At 59.2% G+C, this 22714-nt stretch overlaps 1 protein-coding gene across 1 annotated transcript; it reads right to left on the bottom strand.

The window, feature by feature from the left end:
• Nucleotides 1-147: 147 nt before the first annotated feature.
• Nucleotides 148-20866, bottom strand: LOC113449260 (ADAMTS-like protein 4). Its single transcript, XM_026720288.2, has 19 exons — nt 20720-20866; nt 20388-20461; nt 12617-12780; nt 11503-11566; nt 8856-9538; nt 7709-8594; nt 7442-7544; nt 6691-6827; nt 6270-6474; nt 5942-6102; nt 5740-5839; nt 5038-5340; nt 4804-4933; nt 4134-4338; nt 3600-3773; nt 3248-3421; nt 2619-2798; nt 2255-2399; nt 148-2032 (listed from the first exon to the last, which is right to left on the bottom strand). The coding sequence occupies exons 3-19, from the start codon at nt 12646-12648 to the stop codon at nt 1905-1907; spliced, it is 3810 nt and encodes a 1269-aa protein (XP_026576073.2). The 5' UTR covers nt 12649-12780; nt 20388-20461; nt 20720-20866; the 3' UTR covers nt 148-1904.
• Between the last annotated feature and the right edge of the window lie 1848 nt (nt 20867-22714).

The following is a 22714-nucleotide window of genomic DNA, read 5'->3' on the forward strand; positions in this document are numbered from 1 at the left end:
GAGCATCCCCGCCTTGGGCCTGGGGGGCCCTGCTTGCTCCAGAGGGCTGGGATAGAGCGCGCCTGGCTGGGGCAGCTCCATTCTCCCTGCAGGATAAACCCAGCCGCGCTCCCCCCCAGGCGAAATGAAGGCAAGAAGCCCCTTGGGTTAAAATCAAATAATCTTTAATAAAAAATAAATTAGATTTGGACAGGGGGGAAAAAAAGGAAGGGGACAAACAGGTGGACAAAACTAGCCGGCATACATTCAGCTTTATCATAGATACTTCTCTCCATATAAAATATATATTTTATATATATATATATATATATATATAAAATCTGAACACTCTGTAGGGACCGTTGCTATGTTCTTACTACTTAGGTCAAAGGTCTTCCAACTTGGCAACTTTAAGACGTCGTGGACTTCAACCCCCAGAATTCCCGAGCTAACACAGCTGGAGGAGGAGGAGGAGGAATTCTGGGAGTTGAAGTCCACAAAGTCTTAAAGTTGCCAAGTTGGAAGACCCCCGATTTAGGTTTTAAAAGCCACGAAGGGGAGGGGGGACCACTTTATAGTTTATAGGTCCAAGAAGGTACACAAAATCCCCTCTTTAGCTTCTCATTTTCTGGGTGGGGATAACCAGGTTTTCCGTCCAGCTGCTGTATCTTTTATGTTGCAGCGCATCAGACTTAAAAGGAGGTTTTAACTGCTGGATTTCAATTTAGAACAATGTATTAATATAGAACAATATTAACCAGTGGAGCAACTGGCCTCCAGAAAGTTGTGAATGCTCCAACGCTGGAAGTTTTTAAGAAGAGATCGGACAACCGTTGGCCTGAAATGGTGCGGAGCTTCCTGCCTGAGCAGGGGTTGGACTAGAAGACCTCCAGGGTCCCTTCCAACTCTTGCCATTCTATTCTAATTCTAACTTTAAGGACTTGCCGGATTTAGCAGCGCTGCAGGAAAAGGGCGGTTTCCGTTCTAAAAAGACACAGAAAAGCGATGACGCAAACGTAACACAACGCATCCTCTTTGTAACTTTTCCTTTGATAAATACTGTCATTTGTCTACGTTCTTTTTGGTTTGGGGGCGGGGTGTCTCCAACCTTGGACTTGTGGACTTCAACTCCCAGAATTCCCCAGCCAGCTGAAGTCCACAAGTCTTAAAGCGGCCAAGGTTGGAGACCCCTGGCTTAGAAAAGCAAAAAACGCACAGCACTTTCCCCCCTCCAAGGCAGCATGAAAAAGGCACATCGGAGTCATTCCTCTCCCCCCGCCATCTTTTTCGCCCTTTTACGCAATTGTGGGAAGGGGAGGCGAATCTCCGGCTGAGAGTTTCTGCATCTGGAGCTGCAGGTGTTTCTTCCCAGAGATTAAAGTTTGCAAATTCAGGAAACGGTTCCCAGGACGGACCCTCGATAGGATCCCTTCTCGGTGTGTTTTCTTGTTCTTATTTTCCCTGAATCTTTGTTAAGAAGAACTTTGGTGTGTCCAGGAGGTAAAATCAGCAGCAAGAATATAATAGACGTCCGGTGGTTGGCCTCACGAGGTGCCCCTGGAGGTGAGGGCCCATGCCGCAGGCGGAAGGGTGGGAGAAGGGTTCCAAGCCTTCCAGGTGCTCTGAACCTCCATGGGCCACAGCCGGGGGGAGTTCCGAGGTCCATGTGCCAATCCGTGCCCCATTTGCTCTGCACTCTTCCCTGCCGCTGGAGAGGAACCAGTGCAAAGCTTGGCTCCTTCTGTGGGGCTGTGGTTATGCCCCCCCCCCCACAAAGACTCCCTTATGGGAGATAGATGCTAGTGGGCCAGCCGTGGTGCGGGGTTCGAGTCCTGGGGCGAAGCAACACTTTCCCAGGCTTGGGCTCCTTTCGTCCTCTCCCCCGTTCGAGCGAGCAAGGGGGCGGGAGGCGGACCCCCTCGGCCTCATCCACGTGTCGCCTCCAGCGCGTGTGAGCAGGAAACGCAACAGGCGGCTTTGTAGTAGGAATACACACACAGCCGGGCTTGCACGATCACCGCACAGTTGGGGTACTTGTCCCGGCAGCTCCCATCTGCCGGAGGGAAAAGGCAGAAAAAGAGGAGGGGGAGAGTCTCGGGGTTGCCCCCCCACCCCCAGAGGGGACAGGAGAGCAATCCAGACCCGGATCCTTGGGAAGGTCCCTTCCCCAGTGTCAAACTGGCTATAAAGAGCAGAGACGGGGCCCGCTTGCTCTGCCTCCTTCTGACCCCCACTTTCCTTGGGGAGGGGGAATGGGGGCTGGTGGGGGGCTTACCAAGCGAGGGAAGGCAGGGCTGGCTGTTGCAAGGGCGCTTGGTGGCCGGTTTGAGGTGGGGGAGGCAGAGGGTGCTCAAGGTCTTATTCTGCGTCAGACACTGGGCTTCTCTCGCCTGGACGCCTCCCATGCAGGACCTGGAGCACTGCGGGGGCAAAAGGAAACATCGGGGGGGGTTTAAAGTGCCCCCCCTCCCCAGTTCTGCACCCTGCATTGATTATTGGGGTGGTAACTAACACGAATCGGCGCTTGGGGTGCTGTGGGGCTTTTCCTGAGCTGGGCAGAGCGGGCTTAAGGAGCTTGGCATGCAAGGGGCTTCGTTCCCCCTCCCCCAAAAAGAGCCTGCCCTCCCACCCCCCCTCACTGTGCTCCAGGCGGTGGAAAACCAGCGGGCCTCGCAGTCCGTCCCGGTGCAGGGCTGGAGAGAAGGGGGCTTCTCCAGGTGGGCGCACTCGGAGGCCTCCGTCACACTGAACCGCGTGCCCTGCTTGCTGACACAGACGATGTCGCGCCTCTGCGTCCCAGGGCCACACTCAGCTGAGCACTGGGGGAAGAGGGCAGGGGTCACGGGGGTCCCTGGGGCGGCAGAAAGCCTTCAGAAGTTCCACCATTCACAATAGAGCTGGGAGGGGCCTTGGAGGTCTTCTAGTCCAGCCCCCCTGGCTCAAGCAGGAGACCCTATCCCATTTCAGACAAGGGGCTGTCCAGTCCCTTCTTAAAATCTTCCAGTGTTGGGAGCACCCACAACTTCTAGTGGGCGGCTGTTCCACTGGCTAATGGTCCTCACCGTCAGGAAATTCCTCCTTGGTTAGTTTCTTGCCTCGCCTTCTGGGGCTTTGGAGAACAGGCTGAACCCCGGCCCCCTCCTTTGAGGCAGCCGCTCCCATGTCCCCCGGCCAAAGGAAAGCCAGTCCCTGCCGTGGTGAGTGCAGTTTGGGGACCAAGGGAGGCTGGACGGAGGGTGGGGCCCAGGAAAGCTCGGCCGGCCCTTACCGAGCTCCAGGGACCCTTGTACCACCGAGTCACCCGCTGGCACGGCCCTCCGTCACAAGCCCTCATCTCGGCTGGCTTGGGAGTGGCGCAGTCTTCATCCGCCTGTCCGTCCGCGTTGCCGGAGAGGCAGACAACCGAACGGCGCTGAATGCCGGTGCCGCAGTCCGCCGAGCACTGAAAGAGAACCAACCGCAGGGATTTCAGGCCTCGCTTCCCGTTGGCGATTTCCCAAATTTTCCGGCAGCCGCAGGAACCGAGTAGAGGGAAAGAGGAAGAAGCGGAGGAAGGACGTGGATGTTCTCAGCAGCTTCGGGGGGTCTGAGGATCGGGGCAAAAGGGGGGTCTGCCTTACTGTGTTGCTCCAGTCGCTGTAAAACCAGCTCCGCACACAAGGGCCCATGTTGCACGGCTCGGTGCTCTGCGGCCGGTGGATGTCCGGGCAGTCGGTGTCCCTCAAGAGCTCTCCGTGGTTACTGACACAACGCACGTGGCGGGTACGGTGGCCTGTGCCACAAAGGACCGAGCACTGGAACCGGGGAGGGGGAGGACAGGAGCAGGGAGGCCAAAAGCCACGGCATTAGAAGGTGCAACCCCCAAATTCTGAAAAAAGTTCGCGCCTTTTTAGCAGCCAAAAGCAGAAACTCCTTTTAACGGCCCGTTTCCACGGGGGGGGCCGAGGAGAGAAACCGGGGTGCACTTTCTTTGTTGCCGTTGTAACATCAAACGGCAACTAAGGAACCGTTGTAGGCCAAGAACCACCTGCGGGACCTTCTCCTTGCCCTGGAGGAGGTAGAAGGGGGCCCTGGGGGTGGGGCCCCCGCTCAGGTGCCCAGGGCTGGCCGAGGCTGGGCACAGAACCCCCCACTTCCCCCTCCCCCCTCCTCACCGAGCTCCAGTTGGACTGGACCTGCCAGTGGCTGCAGAAGAGCACTTGGCAGTCCTGGGTGGCCGCCGGCTTCTCCAGGTGGCTGCAGCGCTGGGGGTGCACCATGGTGGTGCGGTTGGCGTAGATCTGCCGGCAAAGGACCTGGCGGTGCTGCGTTCCTGGCCCGCAGGATCTGCTGCAGGCCGACCACCCGCCCGCGTCCCAGCTGAAGAGAGGAAGAAGAGGGAGAGAGGAGCAAAGGGGGGGGGGCTTGCAAGGTGCCACCACCCTGAAAATGGCTTCTATTTAATCCCGTGGCTCCCTCGGGCCCTCGGGCCCCCGGCACGTAAAGCAGCGGGGAAAAGGATTCCGGACACAGCGCTTCCCGCCGGCTGGGAGCAGATTCCGCGGCTCACCAATCCCAGCCGGGTTACAGGGAAAAGGGAAAAGTGTCCGCAGGGACGTTGAAACCGTTTCCCGGTCCCCAGAGGCTGATCCGCTGACCGGGTGGCTGCCAGGTGAGGCCCGGCTGTTGTGCTCCAAAGACCCCGACTCAGAGCGTCCCCAACCCAAAGCGCCCTTACAGGTCTCTGGGCCGAGATCCCCCTGCCTGGCTGGAGGGCGAGGAAGAGGCCCCGGGCACCCCAATCTCTCCCACGGGGGAAACCGAGGGAAGGGGGCGGTGTCTCACAAGGCCGGGCAGGGATCCGTGTTGCAGATCTCTTCCTGCCCAGGCGGTTTGGGGACCGGGTGGCATTTTTCTTCCCCGACTTCCTCCTGGGAAGCGCGAGAGACGCAGCGGTAGACGGCCTGCCAGGAACCTGAAAGGAAAAAGGGAACCGTCCAGGGCTGCCAACCGTCACACGGGGGGAGGTTGGCTCCGAGCAAAACTTTTGGGGGTCTCTGCAGCCCCCGCCCCACTCACCCTTCCCGCAGGAGGCCGAGCACTCTGTGTTGCCGAGGCGCCTCCAGACAAACTCCTGGCCGGGCTCGGAGGGGGGCCGGGCGGGGGGTGGGGGAGGCGGCAGGGGAGGCACCCGGGCGCTGCGCTGCAGAGTCTCCAGGCTCCTCCGCGATTGGCTAGCTGGGACAGGAGGGGGAGGGGCCTTGCGGGGGCTGCCCCATGAGCCGGAAGAAGGGGTCAGCTGGGCTGAATCCGGGGGCCGCCTGGGGGCCGAGGGCAGCTGACGTGCCCGGCCGGCAGGAGGCTCCACCGCGGCCGAAGCGCCTGGGAAGAGAAAGGAGGTACCATCAGAATGGCCGGCAGGCGATCCTCTTAGTAACGTGGTTGTTAAGTGAATCTGGCTTCCCAGAAGGTCACAAAAAGGGATCAGGTGACCCTGCAATCGTCATAAATTTGAGTCAGTTGCCACAGGTCTGAATTTCGATCGCATGTCCACAGGGAGGCTGTTAAGTGTTGTTAAGTGTGAAAAGTCACTTTTTCAGTGCTGTGGTAACTTCGAACCGTCACTAAACAAACCATTGTATGTCGGGGCGATCTGTATTAAGTTCCAGCGTCCGACACCCCCCCCCACACCCCCCCCCAGAAGAACTGCAGAGCTGGAGTGAACTCTCGGGAGTGGGCAAACCTGAACTCAGACCCGAAAAGTGGGGGAAAACTGCTCACCAAACTCCTCCAGAGGCCTCGGGGCATTGTGGTGGGCACCTTCCGGCTGAGCCAGCAAGAACTGGTAGGACACTCCGGGGTTGTCTTGCTGGAAGATCATCTGCGGGGGGGATTGGGGGCGACAAGGAAAGTGGCACCTGCTGCTCAGCCCCCGAAAGTCCTTGTGCCACGCAGACCCCATCCGGAGCGCCCCCCTACTCACATACAGATCTAGGGCCTTGGTGGTGGGTCCCTCGGCCGTCAGGAGCTCCCCCTCTTCCCGGTCACTGTAGACGAAGACGGTGCCCGCTGCCTCGTAGCGCCCAGGGGGGTTCACGGCCCAGTTCCCATTGATGACCGATTGGCCGTTCTGGGTCCGGAGGGCTGGGGAGAGGGGGGAGGGGCTGGTGTCATTCGACGCCCAGCCCCGCTGACCGCGGACCCTCCTCTGGCCAAGCCAGCCGGGCAATGCCAGGAGACCCAGAGTGGCCTGAGCAAACGTCCGGGAACGATTCGGTGCGAGCGGAGAGCCTCCTCCATCTTGGACCTACCCAGGTAGTTGGGGCTGCGGGACATTTCCCGGACCTGGATCTGGGCGGCCCCCGCCGGGATCTGCAGGATGCGGTGGTAGCCGATGGGGACGTTGGTCTCGCTGTAGTTGCCCGACACCAGTTTGCAGGTGGTGTGGTCTCCTCCGCAGACCCCACACTTGTCCAGGGTGCGATTCGAACCCAGGATCCCATCACAGCCAGGGGTCTGCAAACAAACGGGGACGGAGGAATGGGGCGGGGCCGGAAGTAGACCCTCTGAGGATCTCTGGTCCAGGGGATTCCCTCCCCTCCCTCCCCGAAAGACCCTTCTTCCAACCAGCACTCTGGGGGTTAACAGAGTTGGAAGGGGCCTGGCCGGTCATCTAGCCCCACCTGGGTCCCGGCTGGCATCGCTCCATTGCCCAGAGGCCGAGCTACTCACGAGGCATTGCCCGGCCACGCAGATGTCCTGGGACGAGGCCTCACAGGGGGTGCCGTCCTGCACTTTCTCCGTGTGACGGACGTAAAAACGGTAGCCGAGGGGGCGGCAGTTCAGCTCGCAGCGCTGGGAGCCCCACACTAGGAGATGCCCAGGAAGGTGCCAGTCAGGAAGGCGCCACAATTGCACCGATCCTGTCTCAATCCCTTGCAAGCAGGGGCACTCCCAGCACGCGCCAGCAGAGGGCGCCAGCACCGCACAGCTACATTCTCTGAGATCTGGACAGGGGGGCGTCCCTATAAGGGGAGGGGGCACCAGGGTCCCCTGAGGATTCTGGGAGTTGAAGTCCATAACTCCCAGAATTCCTGAGACATTCTGGAAGCCGAAGCCCGCAAGTCATCGAAGGACCCTCGTTCCCCACCCCCGCTATAAGGGATTGCGGGGGGGTCATAAACTAGCATAAGCTCCTTGTAGGATTATGCCTCTAACCCCCTCCACCCAGGAGAACACCCCGCCCCCCTTGGGCCATACCTGGCCCCTCCTGGGATGCAGCACCTGAACTAAAGCCCCCAAGCAGTTCAGGGAGAGACAGAGGGGTGTCTTGTGGAACTCACCGCCACCAGAAGCCAGAAGCAGCAATGGAGGGAAGGGGAAGGCCACCTCCTCCAGCTGAGCCTCCTTTCCCCACCCCGGGGGTGGGGGGTGGGGGTGGGGGTCAGAGGGAGCAGGGGGAGGCCTTGGGGAAAGGACTCACCGTCCGTGAAGGGCTCCCACTGGTAAAAGCGTCCCATGAACTCCTGGTCGTTGTAGGCAGAGCACTGGACAGCTCGGGGGTCCGGCCGATCCGGAGGACACGGCTGCGGAGGAGGAAGAGGAAGGAAGCTGAGAGCGGGTTGACCTTCCCACCCTTAGCCTGCCAATCCCCGCCCCTCCCCCGGTCACCCCAACAGCAACGGTCAGGGGTCAGGAGGTCCCGGCCGGGAAGGGAACAGGCTGTGCACCATGGGCCCCCAGAGCTCACCTGTTGCCTGCAGGCCCTGAACTGCCTGCTCTGCCCTGGGCAGTGGAAGGTCTCGGTGCCGGGCGTAGAGGTTCCACTGGGGGCTCCGCCTGGGCTCTCCGCCCCCAGCGTGCAAAGGGACGGGCTGCCCCCGTGGAGCAGCCAGAGGTCAGGCTCGGCGGGGCCACGGGCGCAGGCTGGTCCACAAAGAGGTGGGGTGAGGGTCGGGGGCCACGGCCACTCCCGAGGCTGGTGCTGCCTCTGGTTCCGAGAACGTCCCGGCTGGGGGCAGGTGGGGGTCGAGGCCGAGCCTGGGGGCTGTCGGGAGGGCGCCCCTGTGTGGCCCGTGGACTCGGCCCCCTCCCGGGCCTTTGTCTCGGTCCTGGGGGACTTGGGGGCCTGGCGCGGGTCGTTTGGAGCGTGTGGTGGGGGCTGCCAGGGGAGGGGGTCTTCGAGAGGAGGAGCCCCCAGCAGGAGCCAAAGCCGCTTCCTCGGCCAGGCTGCTCCCGCTGGCATGTGGCACGGAGGGAGGGGCTTCCTGGGGTGCTGGGGGCTTCCTGGGATGCTGCCCGGAGGGCTGCTGGGGGCTGCAGAGTCCCCTCCCCCAGAGGGCCTGCTGCTCCGCCCCGTGGCCGTTCCAGGGTCCTCGGGGAAGGCGGCTCCTTCTGCTGCAGGCGGAGTCTGGCCAGGGGTCCAAGGGGAGGCTGAGTTGGGCGGCTCCTTTTCGGCTGCAGGGAGGAGAGACAGGGAGGGGGCGGAGGGGGGCTGGGGCTCCCCGGTCTCCTCTCCGTGGTGCCGCTTAAAACGGGGGCTGCTCTCTTCGGCTGGCTCCTTGTGGAGGGGCAAGGCGAAGGGCACCCGGCCGTAGCCATATTTGCCAGGCTTGATGCTCTCTCGAACTCGGGACCTGGAAGGCACAATGTTGGCCAAGATGACAATGCTGGAACAGAAGGCCGGGGTGGGGGGGGACACACACCCCATTTTCCCTGGAGATTCCTCCCAAAAGCCACATCAGACCTGAGTGAGGAAGCTGGCGAAGTCCCAAAACTGTGGGATGATTGGGGGGGGGAGGGAGTGGCACCCCCTTCTCGAGTGCCCGGAGGTCAGGGAAACTTCAGTGGGTCCCACATTCACCCCCCCCCAAAAAAAAATTGGTCCTGACCCTCACCTCCAGGCTGCCTGGGAGTCCGGAATCGGAGACGCTGCCCAGCTGAGTGGGTGGCCATCAGGCCAGCTTCCTCGGGGCTCTTCTTCCTGGCTGGAGCCCCCATCACGGCCCCCCTGACTCGCCGGTTTGTACAACGGGATTACTTTCTGGGCAGGGGTCCTGGACCCCCCACCGGTGGGTGGCCTTTGGGGCCAGGGCTGGCCAAGGAACCCTTCACGGCCACGGGGGGGTCCCCAAGATTGCGTGGCCTCGAAGAAGGGGTTGAGGTCCCTCAGAGGTTTGGCGTGGGAGGCGGGCAGGGCTCTGTCCACAGCTGTCCTGGCCTCCTGACGGACATGGCGGTTGGTGGAGCCGTGAGGGTTTCCCCCGTGGACGGACGAGGCCGACCAAGAGGTCCTGTCCGAGCGCAGAGGGAAAGCCGGCCACTGTCCGGACAGGCGAGGTGGCCGGTCCCTGAAGGGGGGTCTCTGCTGCTGAGCGCCCGCTGGCGGAGGGGCCCCGTCTGTCCTGCCAGCCCAGGGGTCCCGCTGATAAGGGGACTGGCAGCTCCGGGTCCGTTCCAAGACCCCCAGGCCGCAGGGCTGCGAGCAAGCGGACCACGATCCCCAGCTGCCCCAAACGCCGGGCACCCTGCTTCCCACGGCCTCTTCCCCCGAGGTCTGCCGAGGTGTCCTTGGGGCAGCCTGCGGGAAAGAGAGCAGATTGGCAGCCCCGGCTCAGCCTCGCTCCTCCTCCGTGGGGAAAACCCTGCAAAAGTCAGCCCCCTCCCCGCTTTGCTCCTCCGCCCTCTTTTGACCCGTGGACAGAACGTGAATTTGCAGCAACATCCCACCCACCCCCATTGAGCCTTGAGGACTAGCAACTGAGGGCTTTTTACACCCAGGGGTTGAAAGGAGGGTGGCAAGTGGACAGCCATTCTCTCTGTCTTCCCAGCAGTTTCCCCTCCTCTCCCTTCCACGCCAGAGTCCTCCCAGGGGGGGCTGGGTGTCTGTTCCCTCCTCCTTCTCCTTCCTGCCCTCCCGAGGTGTCCAAGAGGCATCCCAGCTGGTGGCCTTTGGGGCAGGTTCCTGGCGGGCTGTGGCGTCAGAGGCGCGCCAAGAAGGGAGCGGGGAACAAAAAGGGCCGACTTTTCAGCCATAAAAGGAAACAATTAACCAAACGGAGGTGATTTTGCTAAGCAGCCCAGCCGGGCAGAGTTTTGGGTGGGTGGGAAGCAAAATACGAAAAGTGCCACTGGTTCATGAGGTGCCAGGGAATTTTTCTTTTTATTTCTTCTTATTCCTTCCTTTCCTTCCCATTCAAGTCTCCCTCCCTCTCTCCCTCTCTCTAGATATCTCTCTCTTTTTCTGTTTCTTCCTTCCTTCCTTCCTTCTCTTTCTTTCCATGTTGGCTGGAGAATTCCAGGAGTTGAAGTCCACAGGTCTTAAATTTGCCCAGGACGGACAGCCCTGCCCCAAAGTCAGATTGTTAAGGGCTATAGAGACTTTAGGATTTTAAGTGTATAAAAAGGCTGTAAATCTTTCCAGTCAGCTTGCCTCCAATGCAGGAAGTTCCACCTTCCTCTTATGAATTGCCGTTGGGTTGCAACTGCCTACTGGCTCTCTCGTACACACGCAAGAGAGATTTACGGTTTAGTTGGATGATGTGAGTGATATGAGTGATGTGTTTTAAAAAGAAACGCCTCTTTAAAAGAGGAAGGGTGAGAGCCAGAATCCTAGGATATTTAGAAAACTGGGTGCACTGAGAGAGAGAAAAAAATATTTCTTGGCCTTTAAAAAGACACAGTTAATCCGCAGGATAAAGCCCGAACTGTAAACTCCCTGGTGGCTGTCAAAATTTGTCATCTTCTCAGTCAAATAAACTCCAAGGCATAAAAAGGTGTGCAGAGAAGTAAAATGGAAGGGGAAAACTTTTAAATAAACCTCAAGGCCTTTTCCATACGCTAAGCCCTCCCTTTCATTCCCTAAACCATCGCTAATCAAAACGCCAATATTTATTTTCACCACATACATTATGGCGCTAACGCAAACAGTCCCTGTCTAGCCACCGCTTCATTTTGCATCTGTTCGCAGTTACGATGGTGCTGAAAAATGACAACTTTGCATCCTCACTTTTAAACTTTCCCAGGTCTGCCAAGCCAAGCCAAGCCAGAGTAAGATCAAAGATGCGCCTTAACTTAGGGACCATTCTGCTGAACGACGGAGTTACTCGTCCCTATTGTTGTCGCTAAATGAGGACGGCCTGTCCTGTGTTTTGCACCAGGACCCCGAACAGTTCTTACTCGCGAGAATTTGATTGTGGAGGGGAAACTTTGGAGTGGGCCAAATTTTTAAGCTATGGAGGGCAAATGGATTTCTTCAAGTTTCCAGTCCTCAGGCCCAGATATGAGACGTGGTAACCGCCAGAGGCTTCAGCACTTTCAGGCGAGAAACAGATTTCGTTCCTTTGCAAAGGAATTTCAGGGCTGGTGGATGAAGTTGAGAGGGGCTACAGGGACCCCGCTTTTGATGGAGCCCAAAGGGGTCAGGCAGCACTTCCTCCCTGGGAAAACGCACGCACACATGCACGCACGCTTGCACACACACCCTGGTCCCTCCGGGCTTCTCTGCCAGTGGATGAGTCAGCCTCTTGGCCGGCCGTGACTCACCTTCTCGGAGGCCAGGCCCAGCGCCACCAGGGAGAATGTCAGCAAGAAGCCGGCCAAGCAAAAGCTAGAAAGGAAAACAGAGCCAGGATTGGATTCTTCAAGGCTGCCGCTGCTGGAATCCACCACGTTTCTTGCGGGGGGAAGGCAGCGGTGCCCGGCAAAGGACGTGGTGGCCAAACGGGACTCAGCACGGCTGCCTCCCTCGGCCTGAGGGATGCTCCGGGAGTAAAGCATGATGGGAATATCTCTACCTTTTCCCCAGCAGCAGATTCTCTCGGGCATCCCTCTGGGTTTCAGTCCGTCTTGAGGAGGGGTCTCCGAGTGGCCACTTTTAAGGCGGTGGGGGGGGGACTTCAACTCCCAGCAGGGCTGGCTGGGGAATTCTGGAGTTGAAGCCCACCAGACTTAAAGTTGCCAAGTGTGGAGACCCTTCATTTTGAGGGAGATAAGTAGGTGTCTCTTCAAAGCCCAGGAAGCACACGCACACACACACACACACACACACACACACACACGTGTGTACACTTGCACACAAAGACACAGCCTCAACCTGGGGGGGTGGATAACAACCGCCAGCAGAGTCTGTGCCACTGGGGTGTCAAAATTCCCACCAAATATGGCAGGTACTTGTCATCCCAAGACACACACACACACACCCGAACCTTGGACTGAAACCCAGGGCAGCAGAATATTTCTGCAGACCCCTCCCTTCCTTTCCAAGGGGGATGGGATTGGACCTCTGCCCCTGGCCAGGTTAAGAAAGGTTGTGCTTTTCACAAACACACCTCCAAGCTGCCTCTGTGGAAGAATCTCCACCACCTGAGCTTTCCAGGCAGAGGAAGTACAGAAAATCCAGTCCGTCTTTCGGTTTTTAGCAATGGAAAATGTTTTGTTTTATAATCCATCCCTCAAAGCCAATTTTTATTTTTTTCAGCCCTCTTAATTTCCCTTGGAGATGCAACCATCTCTCAACCAGGGAAAACAAAAGGCTACAAAAGCAAGCTTCTAGTCCTCATGGGGGCAATAAGTTTACACGTGAAAAAAAATGTTTTGAGAGCCACCCAGACTCCCCCAAACCCACCCTCACAACCCCCAATATTCTGCCCAGCCTTACCTCCCGCTCCGGCGTTGGCCTGCTGCTCCCATCGCCTCTCTGGCTGGTCTTGGCTTGGAAAAGGAGGGGCGGCCTGGTTGCGTTAAGGTCTGCCCAGCCCACCCATCTCTTCCGGAGTTGGGGAGGGGACCCCCCCCCCCTTTCAGGAACCACCTTTCAGTCCCCTGAAAGAGCAATAAAGTTGAAGGCGTAAAAAGAGGTTGCAGGGCTAAGAGTCAATATCCGGAACCTGTAAAATGCTTTAAATATTGACCTACAGATTCTGCAAAAGGGAAGGAGGGGACGGGGGGCGATTTGGCCAATGGACTGGAAGGGGGGGGGTCTTTCTCTTAAAGCTTTTGAACTTTTGCTCAACTTTCAACCTTGCGCTGACCTTCCGAAAGGAAGAATCGTGACTCACCCGGAGATGGGAGGAAGGAAAGAGAGGAAATTAAGAAATTTCTCAAAGACCCAGGAGAGGAACCCAGAACGGCCTGGGGGCTCCACTGTGCAAGGAAAACCCCAGACCCCAATCTGGGGCCCTCCACCAAGTCTCTCTCTCTCTCTCACACACACACACACACACTCACAGAGTGTCCTCCTGCAGAAAGTGGCTGTTCCCCTCTCGGTCTCCTTCCCTTGAAATGGACCCATAATCCCCGGGCCCATCACTGGCGGCTTCTGCCCAGTTCCCACCCGGCTGCCCTTTGTGCTAACTTAGAGACTGCGCCCCTGATCGGGCTGGGAAATTAAACATCCCATAATTTGTTGGTGCAGGCCAGATTCATGGATGGCCTGGTATAAACAGGCACTGAGCGATCACTGAGCGATCCTTCAAATGCAGGATCAAATCCGCCCTTTCTTTAAAAAAAATAATAATAATCAGTGCCACACACACACATACACACGCACACACACACACCAACCAGTTTCTAGTTCTTCTTTCCATTCTCCGCTCTCTTCCTTTTGTTCCCCACCAGAGTCATAAAATATGATATATTTAATATTTTATAAACAAATCTATTTGGAGGGTCTACAGTGGCTGGAGCCGAAGGGAGCCGTCTGGTGACCTCGCCAGCGTTGCCATGACCGCCTCACTGCACAGTTTGGTCTCCCAGGCCTTTGTTTGTCCAGCCCGCTTTCTAATCTGTCCGGCGGTATTTTTATCCCGCTGGGAACCAGGCAGGGTTTTCTTACGTTGACCAGGGTTGGATGTCCAGGCCAAATATACCAGCCACATTCCTTGTTTATCTTTCCAGCCATGGCCCAGGCCGGAGTGGGAGGTTGCGTTCCAAAGGGCGCCCTTGCTTGGAGGGGTGTGGGAAGGGCGGCTGTGAGGGGGTCCTGAGGTGACCCTGTTCTGCAATCTCCCTGGTGCCCCACTGCTCACCCCACATGGGAACCCCACCCCTGCCCCCACCCAGACCCTGACTACAAGAGAATTAGGGGTGCAGGTGGACTGAGAGGAAGCCCCCCCAACCCCCCTGGTGTTATTACTGGTCTCTGTAGCCAATTCCAGGGAACGCAGCACAACAAGGCCAATATTTGGACCCACAAACACACCCTGATCCAGAAACACATTGCAATGGATGGATGCAGGACCATCCTCACGAGGCGGCTTGCATTCCCAGGACCAAGTTGGCCAGCTAAGGAAATGGGGGGATGGGGGTTTTCGTAATCGGGCGTGGCTCTTGCGAGGCAGCCGATGGGCCACCCAGGAAGGGGACCCCAAAGGTCAGGGATGCTCCTGAGCATCTGGGAACAGCTGGGCAGGGAGTCCAGGCAGGGGAAGGCCCCGATTCAGGGCCGGGAGGGACCAGCAAGCAAAGGTCCCGCTCTCTGCCCCTCCAAGGCCCCGACCCACACGCGCCAACCGTTCGCCCCGCTTCTTGCTTCCATAGGCGTTTCCTCTTCCGAGCCGCCGCCCCAGCACAACTCGGATTCCCTGCGCTGCGGTTGGAACTGCTGGCGAAGCGGTAGCGACCGCAAAGCGGGAGGAGGGCAGCTTCTGAGAACGCGCAGAGCGCCCGGGCGCCTCTCCAGGGCAGCCGTAGGGGAGAGACGCCGGGAAGGAGCGGGGGAAGGGGGGCGCGGGGGGCGCGGGGGGCGCTTCTCTTGCTGCTAAAAGTCAAAGCAAACAACCAGCGGGTTGCAAAGCCGCCTCCTGCCCAGGAGGGTTTTCGGTCGAGTGAGCAGCTCCCTCCCTTCTGGCTCCCACAATTACAGTAACATTCCCCTCCGCTTACTTCATGATCAGCCGGGGGAGGCGGGGGCGAGAATGCTGATAAACACGATTTAGCCTCCTCCCTCCCTCCCTCCCTCCCTCCGCTTGGCCGGCGGTTTGGAAAGTCCGAAAGAAAAGGACGCGCTCGCTGGGAAAGGAGCCGGAGACCAAAGGAAGCGGCAACCGCCAAGGTTGCGCTCTCGGCCGGCGCAATTCCCCCTCCGGCCGGGCCAGCGAGCCAAGCTACCTCGCCTGAACCAGCGCCACCCTCCCTCCCTCCCTCCGCTCCGGGGCGAGTCTCCAGGCCGAAGTGCCAGCGCTCTTCCTCGCACGCACCGGCCGGCCCGGGAGGGAGGGATGCCTGACCCGCGACGCCTTCCCGCCCGTCGCAGCCTCCGGCCGGCCGGCCGCCTTTGGCCAACCTGGAGAAGCCGAGTCGGGCCGGGCCTGCCGGGGCCTGGGGAAGGAAATGGGCCGAAGTCCCGCAAAGCCTTGGACGGAGGGGGGGAAGCGAAGCACGTCCTGGAGAAAGTCACCCGGAGGCCAGGCAGGAGGTGCCGGCCGTTTCTCCAGCCACTGGGCGCCCCTCAAGGCCCCGGAGGATTCGCATCGGCCCCCAAAAGAGCCTTTCTCCATCAGAATCAGAAGAGAGGTGGAAGGGACCCTGGAGGTCTTCTGGAATGGTTTGGTTTCCTGCTTGAGCAAGGGGCTGGACTAGAGCGCCTCAAAAGTCCCTTCCAACTCCGTTATTCTGTAAATATTGTATCTCCTAAATTGTATTGCCCACATGCCTATTCCCCCCCCCCCATACATACATACATACACACAGACGGCTGATGCTCCATTTAAATTTGCACGTGTACCTCGGTGATTGGATGACCTCTGGATGCCATAAACTCAATAGATAAAACATAACAACCGAGCCACCTGCAAAGATCCTCATTTAAGGCTCTAAAGGCTCTACCAGAACAACTAAAATAAACGGAAATAATTAAGGCAAAGGCTTTTTCCAGAAACCCGTCAAACTGAGCCGATTAACAAGATGGGAGAAGAATGTGGCTGTGTGAAATCAAGTTACAACAAGGTTGGTTTTCCAGACAGAGGATGGGTTGCTGGCTGGATTTGCCTTGGGAAGGAGGGGTGAGGCGGGGTGGGCAGGGTGACACCGCAGAACGATCCTCCCCGCAAATGGAAAAGGAAAACATGGCGTTAGGGCACTTTGTGGAAAGGAAAACCAAGGTCTAGGCCACACTCCTGGCAACAGGCGGGGAGGGGGCAGATATCTGAACGGATCCCCCGAGGAATCCGGCTTTGGCCACACGGGAATGTGCTGGCCTGGATAATCCCTTCGAAGGCAGCCTGGTCGTACTACTCTGTCACCGGTGGAGATGGAAGGACGGAGCTGCCTCCACCGTCCGCTCAGCTCCGGTGGAAGACGTGGGCCGAGGCCTGCAGGACCTTCGCTGGACACGCGGCCAAGTCCGGCATCCTGGAAAGTTTCTGGAAGTCTTTTGGTGACCCCTGGCCAAGTTCAGCGGTTGCTGGATGCAGAACAGGATCCTCTATCCTGACCAGCTGTAGCTTTCCAGGATTTGGGGCGGGAGCTTCCTTGAAGCCGAGGAGGATCAAACGGAATCCCAGCAATGCTCCCCCAGTGAGAAAAAAACCCCAACAGATTCCAGCTGTGGCTCCTCCTCTTCCTCCCCCCCCCCATACAGCCCCTTCCCCATTTAGCTTGGAAAAGAGAGGCCAACATGGCAACAGAAAACAGACCCTTTGCAGATTTGGGGGCTGCGTTACAGCAGGGATCCCTTGTCCCCCCCACCCCGCACTCTGCTCTGCACTCTCACCCACCCCCCTTTTAAAACTGTACCCCTCCCCACTTTTACAGCTTCTTTGCACAAGGAAGAGAAACAAACACACACACAGAGGTTTCAGCAAAACTCTGAAGTTTTGGAAGACCCAGATCCAAGAATGCCTTGGATGTGGCTAAGCGTAGTGGGGGGGTGGGGTGGGGGGTGCATGTAAGAACCTGGGGTCCAGCATTAAAAGTCTCCCCCGTGCCAAACTTTCCAACTCATTTTGAAAGGATAGATTTTTGGAGGTTTCCCCGGCTATTTTCCTGCCAGGCTGTTTGCAGCCTCTCCTGCTTGGGCCAGTGGGAATTGGGGAGGGGGTGTCTTGGTGACCCTCGAGGCAGCCCCTCCCAGGACTGAACAAGAGCCCCAGCCCCACCTTCTTAACCTGGCCCGGCCTCTGCAGCTGCGATCCAAGGGATCTGGGCGGCTGGGCTCTGGATCCCTGGCTGCACCGGCTCTGGGCGGCTGCCGGACCGTCCGTGCTCCTCGGAGCCCTCCGAGGCCGGCCGAGAGCTGGCAGGACATCCACGCTCCCCTGGAAGGGGGGCCAGGGAGGAGGAGGTGCCGGCTCAGCTGACCTCCCCAGGAAAGCCCACCGCCCGCCCGTCACCTCCAGGAGGAGGAGGGGAGAACCGCGGCCCCTCACCCCTCCACCTTCGAAGGAGGGAGGGGGACCCTCGCCTGCTTCTACACCGGACTCCCCCACCTCTGAACATGCACAGAGTGCCTTTTCGCTCGCTCCCACAGGAAAGAGATATCATTTTCGTCATCGCCCCCATTTGCCCTAGAGAAAAACCTGACCTGAGACATCCCATCCACCATCCCTCCCCACCCGGACTCCACCTGCCCCCCCACAACATTTCCCCCACCCAGGAGACACTCAGCCAAGCACGTTCACCCACCCCCCAAAGTCCTCTGGGTGGGGCTTCCACGTTTCCCATCCTGGGGCTCATGGAAGGAGCCCCCCCCCACACACACACACATAGCTTTGCGGTGAAGCAATCCGGCGCCTGTCTCTCCAGAGCCAAGTGGAATGGGGAGGGCCCAGCGAAGACACCCTGCAGCCCCCCCCCCCCCAGCAAGGGTGATCCCCTCTGCTGCTCCGAGGGAAGCCTCGAGCACCCCCCCTGCGAAATGCTGTTGGGGGGGCAACCCAGAGGTGCAGCCTGCTCTTAAGGGCTGCAGGAGGGAGGGGAAAGGAAGGGAGAGGATTCTTTGCTGGCGCACATGGAGACCGAAACAACACAGCCAGGTCGCCAAAAGATGAGTAATTGGCCTACACACAGCCACACAATCTGGGTCAGAATCGCCCCTGTGTGGTGGGCCGGCCAGCAGCTGCAAGGCCTCAGCCCAGAGACAAGCGTGGGAATGGGAGCAGCTCTTGGCCTGGCTGCCCGGGGAGATTCGGACGGAGACCTTGAGGTGGCCCAACTTCCTCCCCGTCTCTTTTGGGAGGAGGGGGCGCAGGTGAAGACAAACAAGGACCCCCCCTCCTTTCAAACTGGCTCCTTCCAGTCTGGGCTCCCACTTCTAAATCACGCCCCGCCCCCCCCCAAAGGATGCGTCCCAAGCACCTGTGGCGCATTTAGGGGAAGGGAAGAGGCGGCCGAGAAAAGTCTCCGTTCCAGCAGGCATCCATTCTTCTTCCCCCACAGCTTTCATGATCCTGTCGAAGAAATGAACTCCCCGGCGCAGGAACTGGGGGATTGTGCCAAATCCATGTATTAATCCCCCCCCCACGCGCATTTAAACATTTGCAAATTAAGCTCCCCCCCCCCCCCATGCAAGCAAAGCCCCAAGCAGTGGCATCGATTAACTTGAGTTCCTGAATTCCTCTCCCCCCGTCAGAGGAGCCTAAAAATTTCCCCTCCACCAAAGAATAGCCAGAGAATAAAAATTACGCTGGCCGGGCACGATGGGAGCTGAAGTCATTTTTAGGATGCCCGATGAGCAACTCTGGGGCAGGTTGTGGAATCTGAGAGCTACACAACTCTTAACCTATGTACACATAAGAGACGGGGGGCGGGATTCACACCTTTTGTGAAACAAAGAATAACTGTGGTCAGAGTTATTCAGGGCAGCAAGAGGAATTTCCTTAGTTTAATGGAAAAACTTTTTTTTTCACACAACTCCTGTTATTTTTGGCTATTTGTGCCTTCACCATGGCTGCGCTTGCAGGCGAGTCCCATCTGCACAACAAAACTGAACCCAAAAAAGGGGAACTCGAAAGCCGCAAAATAGCTTCTGGAATGGGAGACCCCACAACTCACAACTCTTCTGAAACAGCCCCGGGAGGCAGGACAACCCCACCCTCCTTTAATATAAGGACTTCAAGTGGGGAAACGTTTGGGGGCAGAAGCTGCAATATAACAGAGTTGGAAGGGACCCTGGAGGTCGTCTAGCCCAGCCCCCTTCTCAAGGAAGGTCACCAAGGGGATGCCGCTTAGAAGGCCAGGAGGAAAGGACAAACCTCCCCCTCCCCAAAATTTGGGGCTGCAAAGAGAAAGGACCTCCCTCCCAGGTAAAAAGTCCTTCTCAAGTCACCCCGTTTTCAGCTGCCTCTTTCCAAAGTGAAACTTTCCGAAGCCAGCAAAACGTTTCGCTTTTCACCCAGTTCTTCCATCCAGGACCGCTGGCCCCTTTCCAAGCGCTTTAGAGGCTAGAAAAGGGTTGGCTTTCGTTTTAAGGCTTTCTCGCCTCCCCCCCCCCCGCCCTCCCCCCCAATTCTGCACAACCCACCCCTCCCAGGGAAAGGGAAGAACCGCAAAACTCCCTTGTCAGAGGCAGTCTACCTGAACAGCACCGGGCAAAGCACCTGGACCGCCTACGCGGCTGTTGTTTTTTTTTTTTTTGAGGGGGGGAGAATAATAAACCCCTTTCGAAGGCTGCAGAGAGGAAGAGAAGATCCCCCCCCCCCAGATTAAACCAGCAGGGCTGACATTTTCCAACCTTGGGAGCATCCCTTCCTATATCACATTACAGGTCCTGAAAAGACCAACCCGCACACACACACACACACAGGAGGAGAGGGGCCTTCGAGGAGGCAGCCCGGGCTTGGAAACGTGTGTGTGTGTGTGTGTCCCTGTCTCGCGCTCCCCGGCCCAGCAAGAAAAACCTCCGACATTACCCGAGCCCTTCCTCTCCCGGGTGGTCCGCGGCCAGGCGCCTTCAAAGCCAGGGCGAAAGAATGCCCCATTGAGGCCCGGCCAAAAGACGGGCTCCACCAAGCGCCCCCCCCCCTCCCTCCCCTCCCCGAGCCTCGAGGAATGTCAGGATGGGGCCCCGCTCCTTCCACCCCGCCCCGCCAAGCCCCCCCCCTTCCTTTGAGCCAATGGAGGTTTCTTTGGCGCTTCTTGCCAGGCCCGGTGAAAAGAGGGGGGGAGGGAGGGGGGGCGCCAGGTGAAAGCCGGGACCGGTGGAAATTTCCGTCGGAGCGCAGGGGGCTGGCGGGATGTGGGCCTCAGAATGGGGGCGCTGGGGGGGGGCGCTAAAACCACAAGGATGGGTCTCGTATTCTGCTCAAAAAACTTCCAAGAGGTTTTTGTTGAAACCACTTTCGGGACAATGAAGAGAAGCAGGACAGAGGCTGCGTATGGGGGCTTCTGAGCATGTACAGAGTGCTCCCCTGGTCCTGTCCTCTTTGGGCTGAGGAGAAAGGCGGGCGGGGAGGGTTTAAGCGCCTGGAAGGAGCTGCTCGGATCTCTCTCACCTGTTCTTAGGATCCCCTTGCGCTTCCTCGGCCTTGTTGCGGAGGGCGACCAGCGGAGACAGGCGATCATCCGCCTGGAGAGAGGAGAAGGCGGCTTAGAGAAGGAATTCGGGTCTGCCGAGGCTCACACGACTCAGCGCGGCCGGTCTCGGGGTTTGCACAGGGGGGCCAGCCCGGATCTGAAGCGGGTCTCCCACGCCGCAAAGCCGGGACGGAAGGCGAGCGGGGCCGGGGCGGCGCAGGGCGAGGGACCCTCAGGTGGGTTTTGTAGTCCAAGCGGCGTAGAGAGAGAAGCGGGGAGGAAGGCGCCCCTCCCCGCCCGAGCCCCTTACCTGCCATCTCAGGTGCCCGCAGGGGGAGAAAGTCCTGCCCGCCGGAGCCGAAGTTGTCCCGGGCTGGGCGCGCGGCAGCGCTTCCCTCCCGGCGGCCTCGGCCTGGCTCGCCCCCGCCTCCGTTCGGGCCTTCCGACGCCCCCTCCCCGAGGCTCCTCCCCCTCTGGCTGCTCCTGTCCCGCCCCTCACCGCGGGACCCCGCCCATCAGGTGCGGGGGGGGGAGCAGAGAGAGAAAGGAGACCCTTCCCCCCCCTCCACGTGGCCCTCCCCCCCCCCCGAGCGCATTCTCCGAGAGAAGCCAAGGAAGAGGCGCGCGGGGGGGGGGGGCTGCCTTGCGCGATCCGCCGAGTTCTTGGTCGGCTGTGGGTTCGCATCCAGAGGAGGCCAATGGGCAGCGGAGCCCCCAGGGAGCCGCCTGCGAGGCCCGGGAACGCGGATGGCGGAGGCGCGCTCGCGAGAGGACCGGCGGCAGCCAACACTGCGGGGCCGGCCGAGGGAGAAGCCGAGCCGCTTCCGAGGGTCGCTCAGGGGTCTGCCGGACTGAGGGCAGCGGCTGTTCCCCGGCCGAGGCTTGCCCACAATTGGCCCTTTGGGCTGGTCTGGTCAGCCTCCTAGTCAGGGAGCCGCCTGGTGCAGGAGCAGTCTACCTGAAAAGATGGTAGAAAGCTATGGAAAAGGACGCTCCCCGGGCCATGACCCCCCTCTCCCCCCCTGCCCTAAATGCTGGTCTTTGTGAGGCTCTGTGTGTGTGTGTGTGTGTGTGTGTGTGTGTGTGTGTGTGTGTGTGTGTGTCCCCGTGTCCCCTTGCCCTCAAAAGCAACAACCAGCCATTCATAAGGCTCCCACCTTCTCCCAGCTTCCCTGGCCTTCTCCCGCAGGTGACCTCTGGATCACGGGGTCCTGGTCTCCGTCCGCCACTGGAAAACCAGAGGGTGGGAAGGGGCTGCGGTTTCTTCGCTGCCCCCTCCCACAACCATAGAGCTTGGCCTCTTCCCCCAGTCTCCCCGGGAGGAGAAAAGCGGGCGGGGGAGGACGGGGCCCCCTCATTGGCCAAGGAAGCCAGAGCTGCAAGGGAAGCCAGGTAGAAGGAGCCCCCCCTCCTTCCACACACTTTTTTTTGTGGGGAGGGGAAGTCAGGGGCTGGGCCGCTCTGGAGCCCAGCGCTCAAAGGCAGCATTCAGAAAGCTCCAGAAAAACCTTCCTTTCCTGGCTTCTCAAGAGGCCAACTCTTCCCAGGCCTGTTTCCCCTCTGAGGGCCAGGAAGAGCCGACACCCCCGTGGACACCTGAAGCCTCCTCTGCGGGGGTGGGGGGTGGAGGCATCCGATGATCAGAAGGATACATATTTGAAGGGGGCACCCAGGGGGGTTGAACCTTCCTCGGTCTTACGCCCGCAGTCGGTCGCTCTTCTGCACCGCAATTCCATGTTTCGGGAGCCCAGCTGAGTTTTGGCAGCGCAGACCCGTACTTGTGGGCAGGGAGGGAGAAGGAGGGGATCAGCTTTGGGGTGGCTGGTGACCCACACACGGCCGCATAATTGCAGGGTTTAAAAAAACCCCAGAACCTCCGTGGCCTGTGGGAGAAGTCAGGGCCCAAAGGAACAGGTGGCTGGGGAGGGAGGGAGGTGGGCCGATCGAAACACGCCTTCCCCTCTCCTGGAAGTGGAAGAAGATGGAGGAATACCTGGAGATCCAATTCAAAAGGACAGGAGCACCTGGGTGAGAGCAGAGGGCGTGGGGGCAGCCTCTCGTTTTACCCAAAGGTGGCACGGCCTCCGTCTTAACTGACTGCCTGCCCTGAAGGGGTTTCGCCAATCTTGGCAGCCTTTGGTCGCCATCCTAGCTTCCTCAAGGCACAAAGCCTGCCCCAAACCCCAAGAAATTCCCCACTGGTGCTTTGTTCTCTCCCGGGGCCTGGCCTAAGCGGAAGGGGTCCGGGTCCAGGCGCTTTGGCCTCAGGGCAGAGTGGGGATGCGGAGGTCATCTGCAGGCACCC

The sequence above is a fragment of the Pseudonaja textilis genome, chromosome 16 (assembly GCF_049901715.1).
Source record: "Pseudonaja textilis isolate UNSWEBS1 chromosome 16, rPseTex1.2, whole genome shotgun sequence".
Classification (NCBI taxonomy): domain Eukaryota; kingdom Metazoa; phylum Chordata; class Lepidosauria; order Squamata; family Elapidae; genus Pseudonaja; species Pseudonaja textilis.